Below are 25,065 nucleotides of genomic sequence, written 5' to 3'. Positions count from 1 at the left end.
TACAGTGGATAAAAGCTTATTCAACAAATGGTGCTGGAAGACTAGATATCCACCTGCAGAAGAATGAAATCATACCTGTCACCCATTCTATACAAAAATCAACTCAAATGGATCAAAGACCTTAATTTTAAAATGTGAAATGTTGAACCTCCTAATGGGAAATGTAGGAAATGTGATTGGAGGTCTAGGTACAGCAAGCATGTTCTGAGTAGAACTCCAGTAGCACAGAGACTAGACCTAAGAATATCAACAAGATGGGACTATGTGAAATGGAAAAGTGTCTACATAGCAAAAGAAACTGTCAGCAGAGCACACATCAGCTAACTTTAGAAAAGGGACTAAAATCCAGAATTTACAAAGAACTGCAGAAATTAAACATAGAAGAAAAAAAAACAAACAAAAAACAAGGCCAGTCCACAAATAGGCTGATGAAATGAACAGAAAGTTCTCAAAGGGCCAATGGGTACTTTTTTTAAAGCCTTCAATATCCTCAGTCATGTGGAAAATACAAATTAAAACTACTTTGAGATTCAATCTCACCCTAGTCAGAATTGCTATCAAAAAATCTGATGACAAATACTGAAAAGGATGTGGGGTAAGATGAACCTTTATTCACTGCTGGTGGGAGTGCAAACAGTGCAACCGCCATGGAAATCAATGTGAAGGTGTCTCTAGAAGAGAGAACCACCACATGGCCAAGCCTGTATACATACATACCCAAAGGACGCCATACCCCACTACAGTCCCCACAGGTACTGATGTTCTGTTCACGATAGCAAAGAAATGGAACCAACCTAGGTGTCCATTAACAGATGAATAGAAAAGAACATGCAATACATATAAACAGTGGAATTTTATTCAGTTGCAAAGAAAAATGAAATTTTCAGGAAACTGGATGGATCTGGATAATATAAAATTAAGCAAGGTGACCCAAACTCAGACAAAAGCTGCATGTTCTAATATGTGGATCCTAGCCTGTAATACATTTTTTTTTTAGAGAGAGAGAGAGAGAGAGAGAGAGAGAGAGAGAGAGAGAGATTGGTATAAATGTGGGTAAAGCCTAAAAAACTAGACCAAGAGAGAAGAATTGTGGGTAGCTGATGGCTGCTGGGGAAGGGAGAGTGACTTGGGGGTGTGGTCACTGGTAGGTTGCTCATGCCCCAGTCGATGGTCCCATATACGTGTGCATATGGGCAACACTAAGTAGACTCAGTGGGTTATTTAAATAATTGATGAAGGACAGGACCCATATAAAAGGATACATGGGCCGTGGAAGAGGGAAAAAGATTCAGGGGTTCCAAGGGGAAGGGGAAGGGGAGGGAATAGAGAGGATGAGGGGAAGGAAAGTCTACTGAAGACATTGTTCCCAAACACCATAAAAATATCTAATACCTTGTATGCTAATTTTTAAGTAGGTCGTCACAGATGTAAAGCCTCCCACTGCTGCCCCTATGCTCACTATGGAGGTCCTCTGTCGCCAGCCCTCAGAGGACTTTTTCCTTACATCTGCCAGGAGCCACACAGCCCAGAAACTAGCTCTTTTGCCGTAATCATCAGCACGAGAGAGGCAAGATCGGCTTCTTATCCCCAGGCTTTCATTTGTCTAATATGTCAGTGGTTCCATGTAGGACAAGGGATTTTATACTGGGATTATTGCTTGTGCTCAAAATTAAATCTTCAAAGCAGGGCAGGGGCAGGCAGGAAGCTGGGAAATGTCTCCACTAATTTATAGAAGGTTTGAATAAATCTGAAAAGCTGCTCTGGGCAGTGGAGGTCAAGGGGTGGGCTTTGTGGAATTGCTGTCTCTCTGTACCCTTCAAATGTGGGCCTCACCTCCTCTCAGGCTCTGGAGAGACATGCTCCTTCACAACTAAAGGGGAGCACTAAACCTCACAGAGGAAAACAGTGCACAGAGGCGAGAAAAACTGGCCAGAACCAGCAGCTAGGGCCACACGCTCAGCAGCCAGGGCCTGCATCTCACACTCCCAATCTCAGAATTAAAATACTAAGCCTCCTGGTATGAGCAAGACGTGGCGATTCTTAAAGATTGAAGAAAAAAGTCCTCCTTCTTTAAGGATGTTTCTGAGGATGGAAAGTTAAGCACTCCTACAAATCATCCCTGTTTTAATAATTCAAATTGTTAATAACAAAGGTCACACCATTGACGTATTTTTCTACATCAAGATTTTCCTAGCCAGGCATATCGGCTCATGCCTATAGTCCCAGCTACTCAGGAAACTGAGGCAGGAGAATTTTAAGTTCATGGCCTGCCTTGACTACAGAATGAGTTCAGGGTCAACTGAGAAACTTAGTGAGACCCTGACTCAGTACAAAGTAAAAAAGAGGGGCTGGGGTACACTTCAGTGCTCACCTAGCTGCAAGATATAAGTTTCAGTCTGGCTCTATGTAGATATTTTTTTCTAAGAATTATCTCTCTCTCTGTCTCTGTCTCTGTCTCTCTCTCTTTCTCTCTCTCTCTCTCTCTCTGATGAGCCAAAATGGCCTTATATCAACCTGTTATCCGATTCTTTCAAAGTTCTCTTAACATAAAGGTTACATTTGGTATTAGCATAATGTTTCAAGGAATCTGAACCTCAAAAAATGAGCATGAACCAAAACTTAAATATGGAATGTTTGGGAAATGAAAATGTTAGTCACTGGAGAAATTTTAAAAAGCCACCTCGCACAAGCATGGCTAAAATAGAAGAGACAGACAAGACCAAGTGTTGATGCAGGTGTAGAGAAGCAGGAACGCACTGGTGGCAGGAGTGAGAGATGAAAGGATGATGACTAGCTGTTGGAAAATGACTTGGAAGTTTCTTTCTGTGTTAGATGTGCACATTGAAGAGCCCTGTGATTCTTGGGGATCCTGATCCAATAGGGTAAGAGCTCCTGTCACAGGGGCAGGGGTACATAGGTGTCAGTGCACAGTTCTTACAACCACCACAAACTGGAATCAACCCATGTGGCCCTCAACAGGTAAAAGTACAACAAGCTGTGATGCAGCCATAGGACAGAACACCACTGTCAAGTAGGAAAAACTTCTAATGTCCCTTCAGAAAACTAGGTTGAAGCCTGGCATGATGACTCACACCTGTAACCCCAGCATTCAGGAGAGGCTAGCCTGGGCTACATAGAAAAGCCTATCACACACACACACCCACACACACACACACACACACACACACACACCAGAAGAAAACAAAATAAAACAAAAACCAGGGGCTGGGGAGATAGAGCAGTTGGTGAAGTGCTTGCTACACAAGCTAAGGACTTGAGTTTGACCCCAGACCTGGTGGTGCACTCCTGCAATCCCAGAACTAAGAAGATAAAGACAGGTGGATTCCTGGGGCTTGCTGGCCAGAGTACTTGGCAAGTTTTAGGCCAGTGAGAGACCCTGTCTCAAAAAAACAAGTAGATGGTATCCCTGAGGAAGATGCCTAAGGTTGTTCTCAGGCCTCCAAATAAACCACACACACACACACACACACACACACACACACACACACACACACACACTTGGACACGTGCACAGGGGAACACATATACCACACACACACACTCGGAAACATGTGCACAGGGGCACACATATACCCCCCCCACACACACATACACACAGTGGGATGAACGAAGTCAGCCATTTAAAAACTGGGTATTCTAGGGTTCTATTTAAAGGAACTTTCTAAAAATGGCAAAACTACAAAGACAGAGAACAGTCAGCAATTGCCTGGGGCTGGAGCAGAGCTTAATTGGAAATGGCCCAAGAGAGCCTTTGAGTGATGGGGATGTTTTAAAACTGGAACAGGGAAAATCTGTGGAGCTGTACAAAGTTACTGAAATTCATTGCACTGAAGATTTCACAGGAATAAATGTGATGCCTCCGTGAGGCTCTGGAGCAGCCAGCAATACCAGGGAGAAGTGTACACCACTAATCAAGTGTGCCACGTGGTCTGTGATTTGCTTTTGCTGGGAAAAGTCTATCACTAAAAAAAAAAGTGTGGTGAAGCTTCCAGCTCAGTTCCAGCTTGATTTCTCAGAATCCTGTGTGGTGCCTTCAATAGGGTCTTACCATCGAGTTCCGGTGGACAGTCAAAAGCAAGCAGAAGAAGGGGGTCATCGGGCATGGGAGAGAGATAAGGGAAGGAATAGGGGTAGATATGGTCACAAGATATTGCATTCATGAATGAAATTGCCAAAAAAAATTAAATATAAAAAGTAAAGTTCTGTTTGCAGGATGTGCTGTGCTACCAATCTCTGCCAATAGGGGACAGTGTCACTCATTATTAGCAGGTACTGGGCTATCCTGTTGGAGTCTGGGGTCCAGGATAGATTTGAGCAGGCCATGGTGAAAGGGGAAATTAGTCCCCTAAGCCATGGGGTGTCTGGGCATTGAGATATAGGAACTTCCTAGCCTTTTCGAAAACAGCTTAGGCAATCCACAGGTCCCAGCAGTTCACTGTGTCTGGCGGTGCCTCTGACCCTCTCTAGAGCCTGGGGAGGTAGCTAAAGTGTGCCTAAGCTACTGACCCTGAAGTGTCTGGTGGAGTGAGGAGCTGTGGGCTCCTCCAGTCCCATGCTAGCTCCCGGCAGGAGAGCCCAGCTCACTGCCTACCCAGCCAGGGCCAGGTACCACTCAAGTGGAACCAGCTGGGGTCTTCTGTGCTTTACTGGCCTGATTTAGGGACACTCAGCCACCTGCATGAACTGGCTAGCGTCTCCCAGGCACAGGTGGAGCAGCCCCTAATGCCTGGTGCCTGGCCTGTACCCAGACCCACCTGTACCCAGCTTGGCCCACACATGAGCCTGCCTATATATTCTGCAGGATACTTTGATCCTTCTAGAAAATTCCCTTCTACTGCTTTTTGTGTTCACTGCCCAAAGTCTTCACTGACAAAGGCTTTGTGTATGATTTCAAGGCATCAAGAACATTTGCCTGGAAATCCCCTCCCCTGGTAAGCCCATAGGTGTTGACTCCAAGCTGATGATTGCTGGTACACACATCAGCGGCATCTCCCACTTTCTGAGGCTTCTTTGAAATGTCAGAGCCTCTGGCAAGTGCAGTCTCCGTACCTTCTGTCTGTCAGATCTGAATGTGGGCATGCTTAATGAGAATATCATGTGTCTATGTTGGTGGCTGCCAGACTTCCCTGGCCAACTGGTCAGCACCTGTTCAGATGTCAGAGTCTCCACAGCCAAGGTTGACCCATCACAAGCACGCAGAATGTATCAGAGGTTATCCCACGCTCTGCTCTGACTGATGACCCAGGATTTAGTGCACCGGACTGGGACACTGAACTCTCACTTTTGAGAGAGAGAAAGAGCAAGAGGGAGGGAAGAGAAGGGGACTTGTCCTTCCTCCAGCATTCTGTTCTGTCTGGTCCCCAGACTGCAGGAGCCCGCCCACCCTGGGGAAGGGAGCTCTCTTTGTTTGTTTGTTTGTTTGTTTGTTTGTTTGTTTGTTGACAGGGTCTCACATGGAAACTTTGCTTGAACTACCTATATTAACACAAAAGCTCATTTCTCCCAGAAACATCCGCACAGACATACCCAGGAGAAGAGAGGGGAGGAGTGAGGAGAGAAGGGAGAAAAGAGAAAGAAGAGAGAGAGAAGAAAGAGAGTGGGAGGGAGAGAGAGGGAGAGGGAGAAGGAGAGCTCGTCGTTTATACTTGCATGTTCCCAACTGCAAGGGACCAGGGACAGACTCCTCCCCGTAGCTTAGGAAAGGGAGACAGCCCAGGGGGACACAAAGATCTCACACCAGTTGCCTTGGGCAAGGCAGCAGGTTATAGGAAGACACATCTGGTGCCTTTGTCTCCTTTATGATAGGGCTGGAGCAGGCTCTGCCTTCAGAACTGCCTGGGAAACAGCCCTTGTTCGTAGCAGTAGTGTTTATATAGTACAAGTGTTTACATAGTACAAGAATTACAAGAACGGAGAAAGTGACCACACTTTGGAGAAATAAAGTAGATATTTCTCAACTCCTTCCTTTCTTGGCAAAGTTGAGAAACAACTGACTTTCCTCAGGGACAGTTGTGCACTTATCCTATGCGTCACCCCAGAGGATGACTTGTTTAATAGCTCAGTTATGGCTCAGGACCTTCTGAGGATGGTGCCTACTGAAATTGAATTGCTTTCTTGTTTTAAATGCATGCTTTGGAATAGATTCTCCATCTTGCCTTAGAAGCAAATTGACAGGTAAGTTAAGTTCACCTCCTGCATCCCAGTTTTGCACCATGAATAAATTGGAAGTAAATGAGGTGGGAGTTGGGTTTCCCCACAGAGACAGGACCCAGAATTATTGCTCTGTTACTGAGAGGCCCACAGATCTGTTAGCATGTGTCCTACGGGAGAGAGGGAAATTTGCTGGGCTACCTTTGGAGAGCAGCCACGACGCCCCGGGAAGGATTAGGCAAGTGGTTTACTATTGTGTTCTGCGTTCTTCCCTTCTTCCCGTGGTAGCTGTTAGCAGACATAAGCTGAGCTGTGGGAGGGGAGAGGAGTGAGACGGGCTTTTAACTCCCTGTGATGAATACAGACAGAGATGCACTGTGCTTGGACCCTGGCAGGTCACTGTGGCAAGGATGACTTTTGTATCCTGACTATCCAGGTGCCCTGAGGAGGCCCATGAAGATCTTTGCAAAGTATCATCAAAAGATTGTTGCTAGGAACTGTGGAGACAGCTCAGTCAGTAACATGTCTGACACACAAGCATGAGGACCTGAGTTCAGATCCCCAGAACCCACATAAAAAAGCTGATGTAAGCTAAGGGCTGGAGAAATGGCTCAGTAGTTAAGAGCACTGACTGCTCTTGTAGAAGACCCGGGTTTGATTCCCAGCACCCACATAGTGGCTAACAGACATCTATAATTCTAGTTCCAAGGGATCCAACACCTTCTTCTGACCTCTCCAAGCATTACATGACTCGGGTACATTTACATACATACAGGCAATACACTCATACACATAAAAGATAATAAAATATTTTTTAAAGCTAGTGTAGTGGTACAGTCTTGTAATCACAGCCCTGAAGGTGTGGAAACAGGGGCTTGCTGGCCAGCCTAGCCTACTCAATGAGCTCCAGGCCAAAGAGATCCTGTCTCAAAAAATAAGACAGAGAGCAATAGAGAAAGACCCCTGACATGGAGAGACTGCTGGCCTCCACATGCACACACATACACACACACACACACACACACACACACACACACACGATCATTACTAGATCACAATAGATTAGGGTATCTGTCCACTCAGAGGGCCCCCTAGAAAATGCAGAGAATCTACTGGTTACTTGAATCTTCCCACTTGCATGGGTACAAATGAATGATATCCAGATTCTACCAACTGGAGTAGCACAGGCTCAAACCAATCAGAACAGACCAGAGGGTAGCAATGACTAATCAGAAAGGATGTTGGCATGCAGGTGGGACCCAGCAGCATGTCAGCTCCAGGTGTGAATCTCCATCCATTGGAACAAGTGGGCAGGCTTGAACCATCCCTGCTGTTCATAATCCACCCTGATTTCAGACCCCCACCTGACTCCATCAGACAGGAAAAACTTAACTCAGTCTTTCTAGAGGGTTCTGCCCCTGTACACCCTCTTTGTAAAACTCCTGGATCACCTACCACTCAAGCCAAAGCTGGAGCTTCAGGGTGACTCTGATTTGTGCTCCAAACACAGCTTGTCCCTCTAAACCATTCATTATTCCTGGCCTGTGGTCTACAAGTCAAGTGCTGGCCTCATTTTGAGTGCTGGAACCATGGACCAACAGCTCCTTCCAGGATCCCAGTCACATTCCCCAACCCCAAGAAGTAGACTGTGGTGCTTCATCAAATTGTGGCCATGCCCATGGGGCATTTTGTTGATTGCTAATTGATGTAAGAGGATCTGACCCACTATGGGCTGTACCATGCCTAGGCAGATGCCTGGGCTGTGTGAGGAAGTTAAGTCGGCGCGGGACTGGAAGCAAGCCTGAAAGCCATGTTCCTCCATGGTCTTTGCTTCAGTTCCTGCCTCCAGGTTTCTGCCTTTACATCCTGTTTTGGCTTCCCTCCCTGATGGACTGTGAGCTGTAAGCCAAATAAGCCCTTTCTTCCCCAAGGTGGTTTTGAACAGCGTTTTATCAAGCAACAGAGAAGCAAACTAGGACACTGATGAAGATTCATCTTCCTAATCCAAGGCCTTCAAAGAGGGCTAGGCCCAAAGTTCCCTCCTCCTGAAAGCCTTTTTTTTTTTTGACTGACTGACTGACTGACTCTTGTGTCTCCCAAGCTGGTCTTGAATTCATGATTTATCCAAGAATGACCTTGAACTTCTGATCCTCCTGCCTCCACCAAGTGTTGGAATTCCCAGTGTTCACCACTATGCTCAGTTTTTCTGATACTAGAGCTTGAACTTGGGACGTGGTGCATGCTAGGCAAGTGTTCTACCAACTGAGCTACAGCCTTAAATGCTCAGAATGCTTTTAGAAACTCAAACTAGAAAGTCCTTCAGACGATTTCTCTTTTTCAGCCTTTGCCCATGTTTCTTGAACAGTTGCTGCTCTGGGTGCCTGGAGTAGGACAGCAAGTGAGAGAGGAGTCCTTCATTTTGTGGAGTTAGCAGAGAAGACATACCTCCAAATCTGAATGGAATTCATGTCTCATTGAGCCACTGATGAGAGATATGGAGAACATAGTAACTGTATTTCTTATTTTCCTTGTCTCTGTGACTAGATCCCTGATAGAAACAGGAGAAGAAGGGATCTACTGTTGACTCACGTTTCGGAGGGTTCTCTGAGCCTCATGTGTTTGGGCAGAACATCAGGGCAGCAGACATGTGCAGTGGAGAGCTGATCATCTCCCGCAGACAGGAAGCAGAGAGAAAAGATACAGGAAGGGGCCAAGGTGAGACACAGCCCCAAGGACGTGCCCCCAGTGACTGCTTCCTCAAATGAGGTCCTGCCTCTCACTTTTCACCAGTCATTAGTGCCACAAGATTATGAATCTATCAAGGAATTGATACATTGATTCATCAGAGCCCTCGAGATTTAATTGCCTTGGAAATGCCCTCCCAGACATACCCAGAGATGTGCTTCTCCAATCAGGCTGCAGATGGTACAGGAGGTGAGAATGGAACCCTGTGGTTATCTGAGGGAACAGTTCTCCACATAAGAGGAATAATGTGCAAAGTGATGAGGTCACAGTAGCTAGGAAGCATAGTGTAGGGTAGAGAAGAATAGGGAGAGTCAGAGACTCTGAGAGACCCGATGCCTCAGGACTTTGGCTTCACCATGCAGACAGAACAAGAACAGGGTCTCCTCATTCAGGTCTTAAAGGGCTGACCTTGTCTGCCACCAACTCTTGAAAATGATCGAGCCACCTAGGCTAGACTGAGAACCATCCACACAGCTCCTGAAAAGAGGTCCTTACTGGCTGGTGGTTGGGATGGGGACAGGATGGTAGTGGCACCAATCACACACACAAGGACACTTGTCTGTTCCCCTGGATGGGAAATTGGACAAGCCTACCTTACAACATCACATTGATCCTGCCCCCCAAATTGAAAGAGAATCAAGATCCAAGAAATTGCCTGTGCTGATAAAGGGCAATGGGATGGCCTCTCATTGAGATGCAGCCAGTGGACAGAGGTAAGCTTAACAGACACTGTCTAGGAACGTTCACTGTCGGAACACAGAGTCCTCAGCCTCACAGAACTCATGAGCCCTGTGTCATAAGAAGTAGTGTTCATGAAAGAGTGAGGGAGAGGGCTCCTCTATGCCTGTGAGCAGAGAATACCCTGGAGACAGGGAATCAGGATGGGATACCTGGCAGGCAGGCAGGTCACTATATCCTGGCAGAGTCCCCTGGGGCCACTGTGACCTAATGAAATAGCCCTTGAAATAAAACCTGGATTAGATCGTGTCATATGAAGGAAGTACTTGGACTGCTGAGGAGGCACATCTATAAGCTCACAGGGTTCCTTTGTTGCCATCAGTGCAAACCTGGGACAGAGTTAAAGAAACAACTCACCTCAAAGAAGTTTGTGGAATCACCTGGTTTTAATCAGGACATTTGCTGTCCTACACTACATGCCAGAGGAACCCCGAGTTGGTTCCTTACTGCTGTGACCATACTGGCTAGGTTCACATAGCATTAGTGGTTGGGGATGGGAAATGCTGATTCACACAAAGGGGAGTTCATGGATGGCTTGAACAGGATATGAGGGGGTTCAGCTCTCAGTTTCCATAGAGACAATGCTAACCCTTTTTCCTGAGCTGTACTGGATGTCCTCTGCAGGGGATGGAGAAACTTCGTCCCCTAGAAGATTATGTAACATTCTAAGACTTGGCACCTGTGAATCTGAACTGTGATCAAGCCTATGGGTGAGTGATGATCCTGTGACTGACATCCTTATAGAGAGAAATATGGGTGCTGGATGCCTGTCACTCACTGGCAGTCATGGAGGAGGTGGAGGCAGGTGGTGAGGATGCTCCCAGCGATAAGGACCTTAGAAGATGGTCCCAAGCCAGGCAGAGAAGATGCCAGTGTCAAGCCTTTCCCTGTCCCTGTCTCTCCCTGAGCATTTCCTAAGTCAATTATATCAAAATATAACTAGGAACTTTGGAAGATTTCCTTCTAGAAGGAGAGAGAGGCAGGCAGTGTGGTCAGGTAAGAGGCTGTGATAGTTAATATTATCAACTCAACAGGATCTAGACTCATCTAGGAGACAGACCTCTAGGCCTATCTCTGAGGGAATTTCAAGTTTAGATAAATTGTGACTAAAAGACCCACCTATAGGCTGGAGTTCTAGGTGGAATCAAAGGGAGGAAGCAAGCTGAGCCAATGTTCATCTCATTTCTCAACTGTGACCGCAGTGTGACCAGCTGCCTCACACTCCTGTGGCGCCTTCCCTCCGTGATGGAACGTGTCTCCTTAACTGCAACCGAAACAAACCCTCACTCCCTTAATTTGTTTTTGTCAAGTATTTTGTCACAGCAATGAAGAAAGTAACTAACACACAGGACAGTGTACCCTGCTGTGTTGGGCCTTCCACTCAAACCACAGGGTGCCAACCCCCACTCTGTCCTGTTAGACCACTGGGGTAGAGCCGGAGCTTGCTCAGAGTACATTAACAGGTAGCACAGGGAGAGCCCCCCATGCTGTTTGTGTACGCAGCAGTGCATCCTTATTTGATGGGTTATGCAAACCACTGTTTGTACGTCACAGACTGTGTTCCTCAGAAAGTGCACCTCAGGACTGCCTCACCCTACATCCAGAACCTTCAGGCACACACACACCTGTCATCAATTGTCACAGGTGCCCACAAATCATGCCAACCAGGAGGCCTTGAGTTTGGAATGAGGTGCCCCTGGAGCAGGCCTGAGCTATGGTGCCCTGCTGCTTCTGTCCTGTCTTCCCTGCTCAACAGGTGCTGCCCTCCCTCCAGCAGAGAGCAGCTGGGTCAGCACTACCGTATGCAAACAGGCAAGCTGCCACTTAGCACCCTTGCCATGGAGTTGGCTTCTCACGGTCTCCCAACTGGAAATGTGTGGTTATGTATGCACTTACAGTGAGTACAGCCTCTGTCTAATTTCAGAAATTTTCAGTCACCATAAAGGAAAACCCACAGCCTGTCCCTGCCCCAGCCCTGGAAAACCACAGACAGGCTTCCTGCCTCCGTGGGTCAGCTGCTCTGGACATGTCATGCACCTGGCCTCCACTGCCATGGCTTGTCTTACCTGGCATCACGTTTTCCACTCCATCCAGCCTATCAGTGGCTCCCTCCTTGGCATGGATGAACTGACTCCACTGGGCATCCCTCACATCCACCCTTCTCTCCAGGGAATGTCACGGATGCTCCCCCACAGACACTCCAGAAGTAGGTGCCCCTGTCTGCAACCTATGACTTCCAAGGCATTTTTTTAGTAAGTTCACTATGATTTTTTAATATGCCAAGTAATTCTATGCTCTTTGTTATAAAATTAAAAATATAACATGTCCAGGAAATGGCCAGAGAAATTTACATATGCATATGGATCAAATGGGAAAGCTTTCTCAGGGATCTCAGACTTTTCCTGAATGCTTAAACCTTTAAGATTTTATTTTTATTTATGTGTCTGTATGTATGTGCACCATGTGAGTGCAGGTGCCTATGGGGCCAGAAGAGGGCACCAGATCCTTTGGAACTGGAATTACAAGCAGTTGTGAGCTGCCGTGTGAGTTATAGGGTACTGAACTCTGGTTCTCTAGAAAAGGAGCAAGTACTCTTAATCACTGAGCCATCTCTCTGGCTCCCTTTTCCTGAATTTGAAGTGATGACTTAATACATTGTTAACTCTCTTCTTTAAAACAGAGTAGTTCACTAACATATGGTGGCAGGATGGGGTGAGGGAGGAGAGGGATGGAGAAGAGAAGCATTCACTAGCTCAAGGCCTCCAGGTGATGTTATACTTCCACACAGGCAGTGAGGCTGTGAGACCATGTTGATGAGCCTGCATTGATTCCTCAGTAGCCACAAGAGCTGTCCACTGCTCGTGTTCAGGTGGAGAGCTGTGTCTGACGTCCCACTATTCCATGCCCAGAGGAGAGGTGGCCTGTGGTACAAACTTCCTCTGGGACAACTCTGAGAGACAGGAGAGAGGCGATAACCTGCTGCCAGTTAACATGACTAAGACATATGAACACACACACACACATACACTGTGGAAATCATGCTCCTCCCCAGAGGTCCAGCTGGGGCCTAGGTTTCAGAAAATGGTACAGTGTTTTACTCTTAAATAGTATGCCACTCAGGAGGCTGTGAGGTGGCTTCTGCTAAAAATGTTTCTGGGAGGTGCAAGAGACACAGAACCCTGTACCTTCCACATTGATATTGCACACATACACATAGACACACATGGGCACACAGAGCTTTACAGATTGAATGTGAAATGTCATCCACTGGTTCATGACTTCAATGCTCAATCCCCAGCTGGTTTTGCTGTGTTGAAAGGTTGTGGACTTTAGGAGGTGGGGCTTAGGAGGATGAAGTATGTTATTGGGGGTGAGTCCTATAGGTATGTATCCCTGGCCACTTCCTGTCTTGTTCTGCATCCATCTGCCCTGGTAAAAGCAGCTCTCCTTAGCACATACTCCCACCACTGCCATGATGTGCTACCCACACAGGACTGATGGCTGTGAGCTGAGTCCTCTGAAAACATGAGCCAAAGCCAATCATCCATTATGCTGTTTCTGTCATTGCAATGAGAAAGATGACTAGCATATATAGACACACACAGCACACATATACACTGCACACACTGTACACAAAGCCACTGAACACACATACACATACTGTACACATATATAATGCATGCGTTTTACACACTGCATACACACGTGAATGCACACACTACACATATGCACTGAACATGTTGCACACACATGTACACTGCACACATTGTATACACTGCACATATACACACTTAAATGCACACAGTGCACATATACACCACACACATAACTCTGCGTGCACCCTGTATACACATCCACACTTCATACACATACACTGCACACACTGTACCCACACCGACACTGCGCACACACGCTCCGTACACATACACACTGTACACATCGTACACACTGCCTACACATAACACATTTGAATACACACACTGCACATATATACACATATACACTTCACACATACACACTGTACACACATTGAATAAACACATACATTCACGTAGTGCACACACACATTACATGCACACACACACACACACACATACTGCACACATTTTTAACTTTCTTCCTTCACCAGACCTTAATCTGTGTGTGGAGTGCATATGTGTGTAGTGTGCGCATTTGTGTGTATGTGTGTGCAGTGTGTAAAATGAGTACAGTATATGTGTATGTAGTGTCTGGGTGTATACTTTGTGCAGTGTATATGTGTGCTCTGTGTGTGTCTATATGTGTTAATCATCTTTCTCATTGCAATGACAAAATACGTGACAGAAACAGCATAATGGAGGACGCCTCTAGCATTGTGAGGACTAACTCTCTGTTGTTTTAAGCCACCCAGCCTGTGGCATTCTAGTACAGTACTTCAAATGGACTCAGAAATACAGAGGTCTGGATTTGATAGCTCTTGATGTCAAATTGTCAGAAATGATATAGGCACCGCCTCATGAACAATCTCGAGAAATGTGATCCAGGAGATTCAGAGGTTGATGGAAAACCCAGAGGAGAACCTGGAATTCCAGACTTTCAGTGCCCACCCAACAATAAACTCTCACTGAAGTTACTGGTCAGCAGAGCAATGTTAAACACAGGGAACTTCTCCCATGAGTCTGAGCCAGGGTATTTCAAAGACTGCTTTCTTTCCTCATTTCTTATTTCCATAGCTACTCATTTTCTGAATTGATGTGGCCAGCGAGGCATCTCTTTTGTCCAACCAGCCTTGATCTTGGTGGATTGTACTTCAGAGATAAGGAGGAGGATGTGTGTGTATCCATGTGCATGTGTGTGCATTCATGCAACTGTGAAACTGTAGCAACCATTAGGAAGCTAATCACAATTAGTTCATGAGGAACTGCACTGCTTAATTAGCTGAAGACCATTCTGAAAAAGAAAATGAAAGAGAGCTCTGAGCACATTACCTGTAATGAGCCTGGAGTGGACTTGGGGATTGACATGATATTCTTAGCTTCAGTAATAGCTGGGGTCCAAGACCCATGTTGGGGCCTGACTCTAGGATTTTCGGGCACCTGGGAGAGAGGGGCAGAGGTTTGCTCAATTTCAGGGTAATAGGTTTGAGCATCCCAGAGGTTGGGGCTCTGCTCATAACAGGAGCTCTGTCTGCTGTGTGCCTGCTTCGTGCAAAAAGTCGGCCTGCGTTGCTGCTTCCTGGAAAAAGAACAGAAAAGCTCTTTAGTTTCCTACTTCCATATGAAGTAGTTTCTGTGGAGAGGGACTGGGAAAGATATGAGGCCCCAGGAGAAGGGTGTCAGTAGACTTTCTAGGATCAAAGGTCTGTCTTTACCTCCATGTGACCATCCAGAGAAGGACTACCAACCTACAAGCAGGTGATACCTTGCAAACTTGAAAAAGAAGGCATCTTCTCCATCGCTTACTTGGCAGACCACCTTGTGCAAGGGCCAATGCCAATGATTCCACAGGAAGTTAACACAGAGACTAAGCTGATGTCCCCAGGTATGCAATGGAGTAGACAGACATTGGACAATAAAGACAGTTTGGTTTATTGCAATGTCTTCATTCAAAAAGGAAACCCCTGGCTGGGGATGTGCCTTAGTGCTACAGCATTTGCCTAGCATGTAGGATGTGCTGGATAGCTTTAGTGTCATCTTGACACACCTGGGTTGAGGGAGCCTCAATTGGGGGATTGCCTCTATTGGACTGACCTGTGGCCATGTCTGAGGGGCATATTCTTGATGGGTGATGTAGGAAAGCCCAGCCCACTGTAGGTGGTGCCACCCCTGGGCAGGTGGGCCTGTGTTGCATAAGAAAGCAGGCTGAGTAGGGGCCAGGGAAGCAAACCAGTAAACAGAGTTCCTCCATGGCCTGTGCTCCAGCTCCTGCTTCCAGGTTCCTGCTCTGAGTTCCTACCTTGGGCTCCCTGATGAACTACGACCTGGGAGACGTAAGGCTGAATAAACCCTTTCCTCCCCGAGTTGGTAGTGGTCAGAGTGTTTTTTCACAGCAATGAAGAAACAAAGACAGAAATTGGTACCAAGAGTGGGGTATTGCTGTGACAGCCTGACCTTGGTGTTTTAGGGAGGACTGTGGAAGTGTTTGAAACTTTGGGCTGGAAAAGCCATTGCATGCTCAGAGTTTGTTGTCGTGGAGCTTGGAACAGTTATACTGAAAGAGTTGTAGACGATGGAGACCTGGCTTGTGAATCTTTAAAGGGAAGCAGAGACTATCAGGGCTGTTCATGTGAGATTTTGGATTGTGAACCTGTGGGTTCTGTTTGGCTGGGGCTGAAGAACCAGCTGTGATTAAGAAGAGACCAGAACCTGAAACAAAACCTTTGCTTTATTGGGACAATTGATGCTGGTTAACTGGGGCTGAAAAATCAGCTGTAAGTAACAAGAGACCAGCATCACTGTGGTGAAATCTTCTGGGAGGTATTTCCTCAGGGTCAGCACACAGAGGGGACCCGAGCCTCTATCTCAAGCTGGAAGCAGGACTTGGTAATGTGTAAGAGTCTCCTGCATGGTTCTGGTGTTGAAAGCTTGAAGGGGTCACAGAGAGCAGCTGAGGCTTGGCACTCTGAGAGGCCAGGAAAGGCCGTAGGTGAAAGTGCAGCTTCAGTTGCAACGAAGACCCCAGGATTGAAGGGGTCATGGAGAGAATCTGAGGCTTTGCACCCCAAGAGGCAAGAAGAGGCCATTGGTGAAGGTGTAGCCTCAGTTTCAGTGGAGACCCCAGCTTTTTAGAGATGTCAGGACCGTGGGACGACCACCAAGGAACGCAGTAGGTGTGGAATGGAGCTGGCCTGGGTCTGCAAGATGAGCTGTGTGTGCTGTGGACAGCAGAGTCAGAGCAGTGGAGCTGCCAGAACCCTTTGGAGGCCAGAAGATCGTGAGTGACTCCCAGATGTCCAGCCTTGAGCTACTTTGGTTTTGCTTAGGTGTGCCCTATTCTTCCCTTGAAATAAGACAGTACTTGTTTCGGATTTTACAGAATCCCACAGTTAAGAGACTTTGAAAGAGACTATGAACTTTTAAGTGTTTGGGTTTTTTAAGGACTGTGAGGGTTTTTAAGGTTGTACTGTCTTATGTTGTGATATTAACATCATATCTTGGGGACAGAAATTGGAAAGTTATGGTTTAATAGTGATGTTTGTGTAGCAAGTTGACAAGGGCTCAATTGTGCTAGATAGCTTTAGTGTCAACTTGACACACCTGGGTTGAGGGAGCCTCAGTTGGGGAATTGCCTCTATTGGACTGGCCTGTGGCCATGTCTGAGGGCATCTTTTTGATGTGTGATGTGGGAGGGCCCAGCCCACTGTGGGTGGTACCACCCCTGGGCAGGTGGGCCTGTGTTGCATAAGAAAGCAGGCTGAGCAGGGGCCAGGGGAGCAAGCCTGTAAGCAGCAGTCCTCCATGGCCTGTGCTCCAGCTCCTGCTTCCAGGTTCCTGCCCTGAGTTCCTACCTTAGGCTCCCTGATGAACTGTGACCTGGGAGATGTAAGCTGAGTAAACCCTTTCCTCCCCAAGTTGGTATTGGTCAGAGTATTTGGTCACAGCAATGAAGAACAAACTAGGACATAGGACGCTTCAACTTCCATGTCCACCACTGCAAAAAGAAAAAGCAGAAAAAGGCAGCCCCTGGACGGGGCCAGATGGCATGCACTTGTAGTTCGGGCCACTCAGGAAGCTGAGGCACCAGGGCGGACTCATCTTGTCTGCTTTCTGGAGAGCGGAGATCTGAAGTGCGCCTTGTGGGGCAAAGGGCTGCTTGTGGGTCAGGGCTGTGCTAGAGACTCTTAGGGAAAACTGCCCCTTTCTGGTCTTCAGGAAGCCATTCCCCACATGAGAGCATGGCCACTCCATGCTGACATCTGCCCCCATCAGTACAACCCACTCTCTCTAATACCATGTCTCCCCCCTTCGGGAACATTAGGATTCCATAGGGGCCACCCCAGGAGATCCAGGACAGTGCCTCTTCCCAAGGCCCTGAGCTTCATTCCATCCACAAAGAGATACCAAGTGCAGCAACATGTTCACAGGCCCTGGGCATTAGAGCGTGGTCATCTTTTGCAGAAAGAGATGGGCATTAGTCAACCCAGCACAGTACCTTCCTGCCTGAAGTATTCAAAGTTAATTTCTCTTGCTTACCTTCCTTGCTTACCTTCCAGACCTAGGTGCTGTGTGGTGCTGCTTAATCTCTGTAATACTAGAAGGGATGCATGCTCTTTATTGCTGTCGGAAACTAGGAAGATGGCCATAGGAAGCCAAAAGTTGAACATTCTTGGGACTTGATTCCAAAAGAATGATTCTTTTAATGAAGTTTCTAAGATCAGTGCCACTGTATGTCCAATAACAACAGCCCGGTGCTTACCTCAGGAGCATCCCTGAGCATCGCCCAGTGTCCAATGGAATAATGACTGTCCTCTGATCTAGTGTGTCTGGTTCTTCGGCAGGACACTGAACTCCTGAACACAGCCATCCTCACAGGGAAGACGGTGGCCATGCCAGTCAGGGTGGTGTCAGTGGAGGAGAACAGCACCGTGAGGGACATTTCAGAGCTGGTGGAGTGCAAGACCACGAATGAGGATGCCATCAAGGTTTGTGGACCTGGCAGGGATCCTTTCAGTTCTCTCAGACATTAGGGGAGTTTATACTGAGGCAAGAGGTTCAGGTGCTTTTAAAGCACAGCACACCCCACAGCAACTGTGCGTATCCACCCACCTCCACCTCTTCCTCCAGCCTCTCCTTCCTTCTTTCCTTCCTTGCATTGGCTTCCCTCTTTCCCTCCTTTTCTCCCTTCTTTCTTCCCTGTATTTATTTAATTGACAAATTAAAGCTGACTACAGTTACCATGTAATAATGTTGTTTTTAAAATTGCATGCCTCAAGGCTGGAGAGATGGCTCAGAGGTTAAGAGCGCTGGCTGGTCTTGCAGAGGACCCAGGTTGGGTTTCCAGCACTCACATGGCTGCTAACAACTGTCCTAACTCCAGCTCCAGGGGCTCCAACACTCTCTTCTAATCTCTGTAGGCATTGCATGACATGGTGCACATATATTACATGCAGGCAATAGACTCATACACATAAAATAAAATAGAAAGAATAAATAATATATTTAAAATTGCATGCCTTTTGGAATGCTTGTCAGTCTAACATGTGCATTCGCTAATACATATCACTGCGATATGAACACTTAAAATCTGCTCCTTCAGAAAAATTTCAAAATATGCATTACTGTTAACTATACTCACCATGTGGTGAGCTAGATATCTTGAACTTTTTTCTGAGTTGAATTCATAGGAGCAGAGAATAGAAAGATCTGGTAATGGGTGGGGCATGGAAGATGCTGGTGAAACGACGCAAACTCTCGGGGGAATGAGAAGTTCCTTCTCCTAAGAGAAGGACCATTCCAGCACTGTGTAATTTTCTAGAGACAAGAAATCCATCTTTCAGCCTAGGAAAACCAAGTGGGAAAGAAATTCAGAAATAAATGCCATCATACTGTATAAAGAGAAACCTCTAACTCCTCATAAGGGATTCCAATGTGGGGCACACTGCTAATATTTCCAGGAATGTAGTAAGTATCTTTGGGGAAATAAGTAGATTCGAAATGTAAATTGTGTTGTGGAATGAATTGAGAAGTGGTCATCCCCTGGCTGTTGACACAGCAGAGTCTCCAGTCAGCTGGAGCTGAGGAAAGTGTGAAGCAGGTGAGCTTGGTGTAGGAGTGAGTCCTAGAACCCACGCTTATCCCAGGACTCAGCTCGTCCCTGGAATTCAGGCTCATTCCAGGACTCGGCTACTTCCCAGGACTTGGGCTCATTGCTGAGCTCTGGCAGAGCTTTTTGTGTGCAGCTTGATATGCTGTAGAAAGAAGGGACAGGAACCCACTTTTAACAAGTGCCCACTCTGCTGCATACCCAGACAGTTGAGTCTAGATGGTTTTGTTTTGTAAAGAATTTGCAGGCTCTGAGTTTTCACCCCAGTGCAACCTGGCAAATCACACTGTCATGGGTTCATGTGACAAGAAGGCACAGGGCTCCTGGGTCAGAGACAAAGCACAGCCAGCATGGTAATGTTTTCCTACACAGTAGCCTGAGCTCCATTTCACAGGAGGGACAAATAGGACCAGTGACTTGTGAACGTGAAGCAGGTGGTACCCTGTGGGAGAAATGCTGGTTCTGGAGAACCCAGGCCTCTTATAATTGGCAGTTACCAACTGCATGTTGCCATACCTTAGAATTCCTGCATTGAAGCCCTAAACTCAGATGAGGCAGTGCTAGGCAGAGGGACCCCTGGTAAGTAACAAGGCTTGAGGACATGAGGGTAGAGCTCCACAATGAGGCCTTTCTCTTTAAGAAGAAGAGAAGTTGAACTTGCTTGCTGTCTCTTTTAAATGAGGACAGAACAAGAGGCTGCAATCCTTAAGCCAGGAAGAAAGCCCTTCTGGAACCCTGATCCCGCACCCCAGAAACAGACAATGTGGTGCTGGGGTACAGCACCTAGAACCAACTGTGATGAACAGTTTGACCCTCTACTCAGAGAGAGACCTCAACTCCAACTGTGGGGGACTATGAGAAAGCCAGCCCTTGTCTCCAGCAGGGGCACTGCCTCTGTCATCCAAGGCTGTTCTAAAGCTCCTGAAATACTGCTTAGAACCAAGATAACCCATGACCTGCTTGAAAAACACACAGACACAGAAATGCAGAAGTGATAAGAAGAGTTACTCCTGATGAGTCCTTGAGTTTGCCATCTCCAGACTCTGCAGTCTTGGGCCATGTTCAGGCTCTCTCTAGTCCTCAGTCTTCTCCTGAGTTCAAAGAGGATGACCATCATTCCTAATGTACAAGGTTACTGCAAGATCTGTGATGTCATTAACCTACTAAAGAACTCTTAGCCAGCACAGGTACAGATGTGGTCATTCATAGTCAGTGCTGGCTATCCCAAGAACACCCATCACTATGTATTAGTAGGCCTGAGTTTGCAAATCAGAGATCAATAGACAAAGCTTGTGTGGTATACCTGGTATTGCTAAGAAGTTAGAATTGACCACAACTTACTACAAGTGCACAGTCAATAGTTTTGGTAAATCTGCTGAGTTGTACAATAATCTCTATGACCTGACTAAACACTGTGGTTACCCATTGCAGTTAGTCACCTTCCAGCCCCTGGTGGACACCTAATCTACCTTTTGTCTCTGCCCACCTGCCTGCTCTGAAGTTATACGAGATCTCTATGTTCTTTTTTTTTTCTTACCTAACATAGATCTTTTTTTATTCATTATTTTTACTTTTATTTTATATGTATGTTTCCCGTCCATGTCAGTGCATCCATGCATGCGGTGCCCAAAGAGGATAGAAGGTGTCAGATCCACTAGAACTGGAATTACAGGCAAGTGTTAGCTGCCATGCAGGTGCTGGGAACCAAGCCTGGGTCCTCTGCAAGAGCGGCCAGTGCTCTTAACTGCCAAGTCATCTCTCCAGTCCCTAGCATAGATCTTTTTGAGCTCATGCACAATGTGGCATGGATTATTGGTTTGTTCCTTTACTGTTGAACAATATTCCATCATACCCAAATGGCGATTGTTTATGCACATACCAGTTGGGGGCGTGTCTAAAGAATACTGCAGTAAATACTCACATGTGTATCTTTATGTGAAGATGTGCTTTCATTTCTTTTAAACAGATCCAAGGCTCATCTGAAGCCTAGAATAACTCTACTTTTTTTCTGTCTACCAGTTATACACATACCATTCAAGTTTAAGGGTTTCCCTGGCGTCTTTGGAGAGCCTAGCAGATATGACACACAGAAGCCATGTCCCCACATGCAAGCGCTCTGGGAAGTGTCCCCATAAACAGGACATCTGCACCTACAGATCAGCCAGTGACCACAACAAGTCATTGCTTCCTGTGTATCTGGTCTGCTGTCTGCTTGGGCTGTGAAGGGGGTGGGGCTGTCCCCAGTTACACAAGGGCAGAGGAGTATTTCCTCCATACCTCCCTTGACACAGGTATCCACATATTTGTAAAAATTAGATCATATTGTAAATACTATTTTTACCATGAACTTTTTAAAATTAGTTATTTAATAACCACATACTTAGAAGAAGAATTTCATTACATCAGCATTGACATAATCAATAACAATATTCTGAGCTAGGATCTCTTACAAAATTGGCTGTACATTTTTAGGTTTACAGTTGAATTATTACAGTTATACAATATTGTACTCAGTATAAACCCTATAAGACGTAAAATTAAATGAGGTTTTAACCTTTGCAAAAGATCCCCATTTCATTATTAAAATACAGTTTCATACAGAAAATTTCATTTTAATGCAATATTTTATTAAGATTTAATTTTATATATGTGTGTGTGTGTGTGTGTGTGTGTGTGTGTGTGTGTGTCTGTTATGGGTATGTGAGCATGAGTATAGGTGCCCATGGAGACCAGAATAGGGCACAGATCCCTTAGAATTGGAGTTAGAGGTAGTTGTGAGTTCCCAACATGGGTGGTGGGAACCAGACTTAGGTCCTCTGCAAGAGCAGTACAGCAGTACATGCTCTTCCCCATGAGTCTCCAGCCCCCTGCCATGAACTGTTTGAAGTCTTTTGGGGGGGGTCTTTTTGAGACAGGGTCCCCCTGTAGCCCCAGCTGTCCTGGAACTCACTATGTAGACCAGGCTGGCCTTGAACTCACAGTGATCCACCTGCCTCTGCCTCCTGAGTACTGGGATTAAAGGCGTGTGCTACCATGCCCAGCTGAAGTCATTTTTTATTGGTTAAAAATTATGAACTTTGTCATAGCAAATTCATACATGTAATGGTATTCATGTGTCTTCATGCTTCCTCTTATTCATCCTTCCCCCACTGCCCTCCCTGTGCCCCTTCTTGCTAGTCCCCTTCTCCCTCTGAGTAACCCTCCCCTCTGCCTTTATGCCACATGTACTCCATCACCCTCTCCTGTCCCTCTCTCCATTTAGAGCTCCCCCTCACAGACTCCTTTCTACCTCCGTGTCCTGTACACATGCACCACATCATCTGTTCACCCACATCTTTTTACACACACATACACACATCTATTCACACACACATACACATACAATCTATTCATACACACATGCACATGCATATAATCTGTCCACACGTGTATATATAGTCTAATTGCATGTACATATAATCTAATCACATACATTATCTATGCACACACATACATAATCTCTTTACACACATGCACACACACACACACACACACACACACACACACATCCTCCAGCACATTTCTCTGGGCCTCAGGTAATCTGTATGACGACTTCCCAGTGTCCTTCTGTGCCTTCCTCCATGTGCACATGACCTTAAACATGTATACACACAGATGCTCCACACTCATAGGGACTTTTCAGTCCTGATTTATTTTGTAGTAACAGGCCATTTCTTGCACACTTCTCTGATTTCTGATAGTGCCTGCAGACATTGTAAAATGAAACCAAGCCAGTCACAAGTCAAAAGGCTCCCAAGCAGAGTCTGTATGCCCCGTGTCCAGTGAGCAGCTTCATAGGCCCCAGCATCTGCCCATTGATGGCCTGAGTCATCCATATCTACCTTGATGTACATTCAGGAGACAAGTGACAGAGTACTGAAGAAGGGCATGTGCAATTGACCCAATAGATGCCAAGAAAATGGGAGAGAGAAGAATGTGAACACTGCATCCATGTTTCCGGTGTCTCCATGGCTCAGAGCATCTAGCCTCATGCCTTTGAAATAAAGCTGTCAGTAGCAGGTGACACAGCATAGATTATGTGACAGCAGTTGTCCTACTTGGTCCTTGAATCATATGAGCTTTGACAGCACACAGTCAGTGATTTCATAAATCACGTGCTAATTCGTTCAGCAAAGATTGGTGGCCATTTTCTAGGTACCATTCTGGGACTGAAGAGAGAGCGATAATAGGTGCAACCCCACCCTCCTGGAGCCTAGCCACCAATAGAGGGAGGCCAACAGCAACAGGTGCAGAGGTGGGCTGTGCAAGTATTGTGCTAGTGAGTAGCTGGGGAGGCATGACTTTGGTCAAGGTGGCCTCCAATAAGGAGACAGCTAAGCCACTTAACAGGGGCATAAATGGTACTAAGCCACCAGCTGGAAACAGGGCTAACTGCACCCACTATTCAGGATAAGACAGGCACAAGGACACCCATGCCTGACTCCCTAGAGGCCCCACCTCAGGCCACAGTGCAGCATGTGCTTTTTCAGGCAGTGATGGACTGGGGATGCAGCATTCCAATCATCAGTGGATGAATTCAAGGGATTTCCAGCACAGCCTGTCTGACATCCAAGGCATGAACCCAGCAAGTGAATCGCCATGCAGAGCTGAAAACATTGTGCATAGGCAATGTAGGCATCTTATCCCTTGACCTGAGGAGCCTGCTGAGGCTCCAGGACATAGGAATAACTCCCTTAGGTGACAGCTGTTGCTTTTCCCAGGGTTCCTGTCAACTAAACTTTTCTAAACTAAACTCTTCTTAACTGAAGTTATTGTCATTTAACAAGCTGTCAGTCTTCTGGAGAGCAAAGGTCTTAGGTAACAGCCAGGGTTTCTGGAGTCTGTGGGTTTATGATCACCCATCTAGTGGGAAGGAGGCAGACTTCCTCCTATGGGGGAAAAGCACTTAACATCTATATTGGTTTCTTATTGCTGTGACATAATATTTGGAAGAAGCAACTTAAAAGAGGTTTACTCTGGCTCATGGTTTCAAGCAGTGCAGCCCACTGAGGTGGAGAATGCACAGTGGAGCATGAAAAGTCAGTAACAGTGGCAGTTTTAGCACTTGGATCTGAAGGTGGGCACTGCCTTCAAAGCCTGCCACTTCCTGCAGTCAGGTTACCTCTAAGGGTTCAACAGCATCCCAAAACAGTGCCCCCAGCTGGGCTCCAATATTCAAACACCTGATCTTATGGGGGGACATTTCACATTCAAACCACAATACTATCTGTGCTCCTTTGTAACCCAAGGGCTTAACAAGATGTATCAAAAGGTCTTTATCTTCAAGAGCCTTTTAGAAGTTACATGTGGAGGATCATACATGTTATCTCAGCACTTAGGAGGCTGAGTCAGGAAAATTGCCACAAATCTGAGGCCAGCCTGAACTACACAGTGAATTCCTGTCCAACTTGGACTCCAGTATGAGAGCCTGACCATCTGTCCCCTGCCTGGACTCAGAAAGACACAGCCTGTCCAAGCAGACTGGCCTGGGGAGGCCAAGTGGATGAAGGCCAGAGCAGCCTGAGGAAGGGTTCCAGCATGCCACCAGCCTGGCCACAGTCCACGTCACACTTGCCAGCCAGCAGCCACTCTCAGTGCCTGCCTTTCCCTGCCAGCTCAGCAATGGAATGA

The 25,065-nt window shown here is 46.5% G+C and overlaps 1 protein-coding gene across 1 annotated transcript in view; it reads left to right on the top strand.

Annotated features, from left to right (window-relative positions):
• Tmem132c (transmembrane protein 132C) overlaps window positions 1-25,065 on the top strand; it is a 234,634-nt gene that overhangs the window by 194,057 nt on the left and 15,512 nt on the right. The window contains exon 5 of the mRNA XM_008853794.1: window positions 18,131-18,274. Coding sequence (XP_008852016.1) covers window positions 18,131-18,274 — 144 coding nt within the window. The remainder of the gene's footprint in view (window positions 1-18,130; window positions 18,275-25,065) is intronic.

The sequence above is a fragment of the Nannospalax galili genome, unplaced genomic scaffold (genome assembly GCF_000622305.1).
Source record: "Nannospalax galili isolate Female #2095 unplaced genomic scaffold, S.galili_v1.0 scaffold566, whole genome shotgun sequence".
Classification (NCBI taxonomy): domain Eukaryota; kingdom Metazoa; phylum Chordata; class Mammalia; order Rodentia; family Spalacidae; genus Nannospalax; species Nannospalax galili.
This window is presented reverse-complemented; position numbering and strand designations above follow the sequence as displayed.